The sequence below is a fragment of the Sceloporus undulatus genome, unplaced genomic scaffold (genome assembly GCF_019175285.1).
Source record: "Sceloporus undulatus isolate JIND9_A2432 ecotype Alabama unplaced genomic scaffold, SceUnd_v1.1 scaffold_7072, whole genome shotgun sequence".
Lineage (NCBI taxonomy): Eukaryota > Metazoa > Chordata > Lepidosauria > Squamata > Phrynosomatidae > Sceloporus > Sceloporus undulatus.
This window is the reverse complement of record NW_024809991.1, coordinates 1-3,017: the sequence shown is the minus strand read 5'-3', so window position 1 is coordinate 3,017 and position 3,017 is coordinate 1. Positions and strand designations below refer to the sequence as shown.

The window sequence follows — 3,017 nt, the reverse complement described above, 5'->3', positions numbered from 1 at the left end:
GCATGACCATGTCAGTTTGAGAAAGTTTAAGAGGTTTTCAGCTGAAACGCCTCTTTCTAAGAGAGGGGTCCCCACAAGACCCTTCACCCGCCTGGCGGCTTCTCTCCCGCCCTGGCTTTCTCTCTCACCCTTAGGCCCAACGTTCTGATCTGAGATAAGGTTTGGCCACCTGCCATTTATAAGATGTCTTTTTAATCCCCCTCTATCTCTCGCCCCGTATCTCTCCCTGATGTCTGCAGCCAAACACTTTTGCTTGCAAAGTTTCACCCTCATTATGATAAAGAGAGAAAAAGCGAAAGCGAAAGAGAGCAGATTCTTACAGGTAATTTGGAGGCCTTGTCTGAATGAGCTGGGGTATAAATGTTCAAATACAGACAGTCCTCAGAAGTTCGGAAGGGTGGGTGCTTTTCTTTCCACCTTTCTGCGACTCCTTTGAGTATCTCCAGTTCCTGAGGGCACCTGAATGAAGCACAAAGGAAACCAACAGACAGCTTAAAAAAGGGGGTGAGGGGGGGGGGCAGAACGATCACAGCCTCGACTGCTGACCAGTGAACAAGAGTCAGGCTGGCGTGGGCCTTCCACACCAAGGACATGGCTCACGGTGGAATTTGTGAGTGGGGGGCAATAGACGTAATGTAACTGCTCCTTTGCAGTTTGCTTCTGTCATCCCACCTTTCCACAAAACTGCTTGTTGAAGAGCAAAAGCCTCAGAGGTAGATGCACAGCCTTTGGGGGGTCAGCTGCTGTGGATCTTTGACTCGGCTCAAGAAACGGCCAGGCTTCTCACCAGGTGCCCAAAGCCACTGGCTTCTGCCACCCAGAACCACCTTTTTGTGCACACATAGCACAATACTGACTAAATAATCTTAATAACAGCAACAGCTACTACTACTGCCACCATTTGCAGGCACTGAGTTGTATTAGCTGGAAAAAGGTGTTTTCTCTCTGGAAACTGCCATTGCCGTTCAGTGGCTGTGTGCAACACACTATCAGCAACAGGGGAAGGTTAGAGTTCTTGACGGTTTGGATTTGGATGGTGTTTTTGGTTTGCTTTTTGGAATGACTGAATTCATGGCAGTTCACCACAACACTCTTTCCCTAAGTTTGGGTGTTTGCCCTGAATCTTGGGATGGTCATTCTGAAAATCCAAACACCTGCAAAAATGAAGAAGAGGAAGACAGGGAAGGCGACATGGTGTTCCCCGAACTCTGCCTCCTCTGTGGCCTTCCTTTCCCAGAGCTGTTAACCCCCCCCCCCAGCCAAATGAGAGCAAAGCAAAAAGCCAGCGCTTGGCCGCCTTACACGGCAGGGTAAGATGTCGCGTCTCTCACTCCGTCCCAGGGCTCAGGCGGCTGCGGAGGAGAGAATCTCAGAGAGCCAGTGGGGGGCCTGGCGAACGGGATCCCCAGGAAGACACTGACCCGCTTCTGGGTGCCCTTCACCTGCGCCTGCCTCCCTCGCAGCCGGCCGTAGTGGGTGGCTACCTCTGGACTGGCTTCTTCGGGACCTATGCAAGAGGCAGGGGCAAGCCAGTGTCAGACAGTGGGGTCACGAGGAAAGGAAAGGGGCCATGAGGCTAGGCTCTGCTGTATGGAAAAGCCAGGCCTGGCTTACAGCAGGATAGGAGAGAGAGAGAGAGAGGGGGGGCTTAGGAGAGCCAAGCACTGAAACCAAAAAGCTGCAGTTGGGAAATAAGAGCTAAAAATGAGGGGAAGGGGGAATTCTGCCCCTGGCAAAGATTTCTGACGACACGAGGCAGATGATGCCACAACGCAAGAGAGAGAAGGCCTCTTCCTAAAGTGTGCTTTTTGTTGTCATGATGTCCTTCTGCTCGGCTCCAGCTTCCAGCCTCTCAGTCCTGCAGGCCTCTTGACCGGGTTTATCACTGAGAGAAGAAGTGCCACCACTGCCTCCCCTGAGGCTGAGAGAGCCTTGCCCAAAGCCCAGTGCCCTTGTGCCAGTCCCCGTGGCACCCAGCGCAGCGCTCCAAGCCCTGGCAAAGGGCACAAGGCGCCCCACTGCCCCTGGGGAGACCTGCTCCTATGTGAGCACAGACTGGGCTGCCTCACTTGAAGGCTAGGCCTCTTGTCACCCTGAAGCCCAGCCGCCCAGCAAAGGAAACAAGAGGGCTTCTTTTGCAGAATGGCGCCCCTGGGCCACAGACAGAGACCCCTCTGAAAGTCAGGGTGGTAGTGCCAGGGAGGCCGGGGCCTGCAAGTAGATGCCCCTTACCTTGGCTCCCAGCCGCCAGGAAGCCCAGGGCGCTCGTTGCCCAGAGGGTGAGCAGGAAGGCTGCCGGCCAAAGGGACAGCGGCCGGGCCATGATGCAGCCCTCTGACCGACTGGCCGCTCTCCCTCTGCCCCGGGCAGCCCTGGCTGCTTTATGGGCCTGGCCTGCGGGAGCCAAGAGGCAATCATAAGCCAGGCATAATAGGCCAGGAGGGCCCTGCTGCTGGAATCATTAACTGGGAGGGAAAGCCAGAGGCCAGGCTCCTCGCCTCTTGCCAAGGAAGCGCGGGCCAGGGCCCTCGGGGAGCAGCCTCTCCCTCTCCCTCTCCTGCTCCTCGGGGGCCGGGGCTGCTGGCGCCCCCTGCTGCCCCTCGCTGGCGCTGCGGCGGGGCTCTGGCCTTTTCCTCAGAGAAGAAGGCGCTCAGGACCGAGGGGAGGGCTTCCAAGGCCTCCATTTTGGGAAGGAGGGAGGGAAGGAGGGCGCCCAAAGGCCCGGCTTCTGACTTTTCCCGAAGGACCCCTTGAGACTCCGTCTGCATTGGCAGCCTTGACACGCGTCAACAGCCACGTGTGGAACCGTCTGCAGCAGCCCCGGCGCCGAAGGGCCGGGAGGATGGAGGCGCCCCAAGCAAGCGGCGGGAGCAGGAGGGCGGCCACCGCCAGGGGGCGAGCGAGGGAGGGAGCGAGGGAGGTGGGCCGGAAGGAGAGGCCAGGCGCGCTTCCGGTTCCGGTTCCTGTCAGGCCGGAAGTGGCTCCCCTGCGGCCGGGAAGGAGGCGGCGATGGTGGG

The 3,017-nt window shown here is 57.8% G+C and overlaps 1 protein-coding gene across 1 annotated transcript; it reads right to left on the bottom strand.

Annotated features, from left to right (window-relative positions):
• Positions 1-35: 35 nt before the first annotated feature.
• Positions 36-2,808, bottom strand: LOC121918261 (pyrethroid hydrolase Ces2e-like). Its single transcript, XM_042444341.1, has 3 exons — positions 2,233-2,808; positions 1,303-1,507; positions 36-459 (listed from the first exon to the last, which is right to left on the bottom strand). Exons 1-3 carry the CDS (start codon positions 2,321-2,323, stop codon positions 273-275), a joined length of 483 nt encoding a protein of 160 aa, XP_042300275.1. The 5' UTR covers positions 2,324-2,808; the 3' UTR covers positions 36-272.
• Positions 2,809-3,017: the final 209 nt, after the last annotated feature.

Coding starts and splice junctions, on each gene's coding strand:
- LOC121918261 (XM_042444341.1), bottom strand. CDS start 2,323: ATGGCCCGGCCGCTGTCCCTTTGGCCGGCAGCCTTCCTGCTCACCCTC. Junction 1,508..2,232: donor CCTGGCGGCTGGGAGCCAAG/GTAAGGGGCATC, acceptor CCTCTTGCATAG/GTCCCGAAGAAGCCAGTCCA. Junction 460..1,302: donor GCGACATCTTACCCTGCCGT/GTAAGGCGGCCA, acceptor TGCTTCATTCAG/GTGCCCTCAGGAACTGGAGA.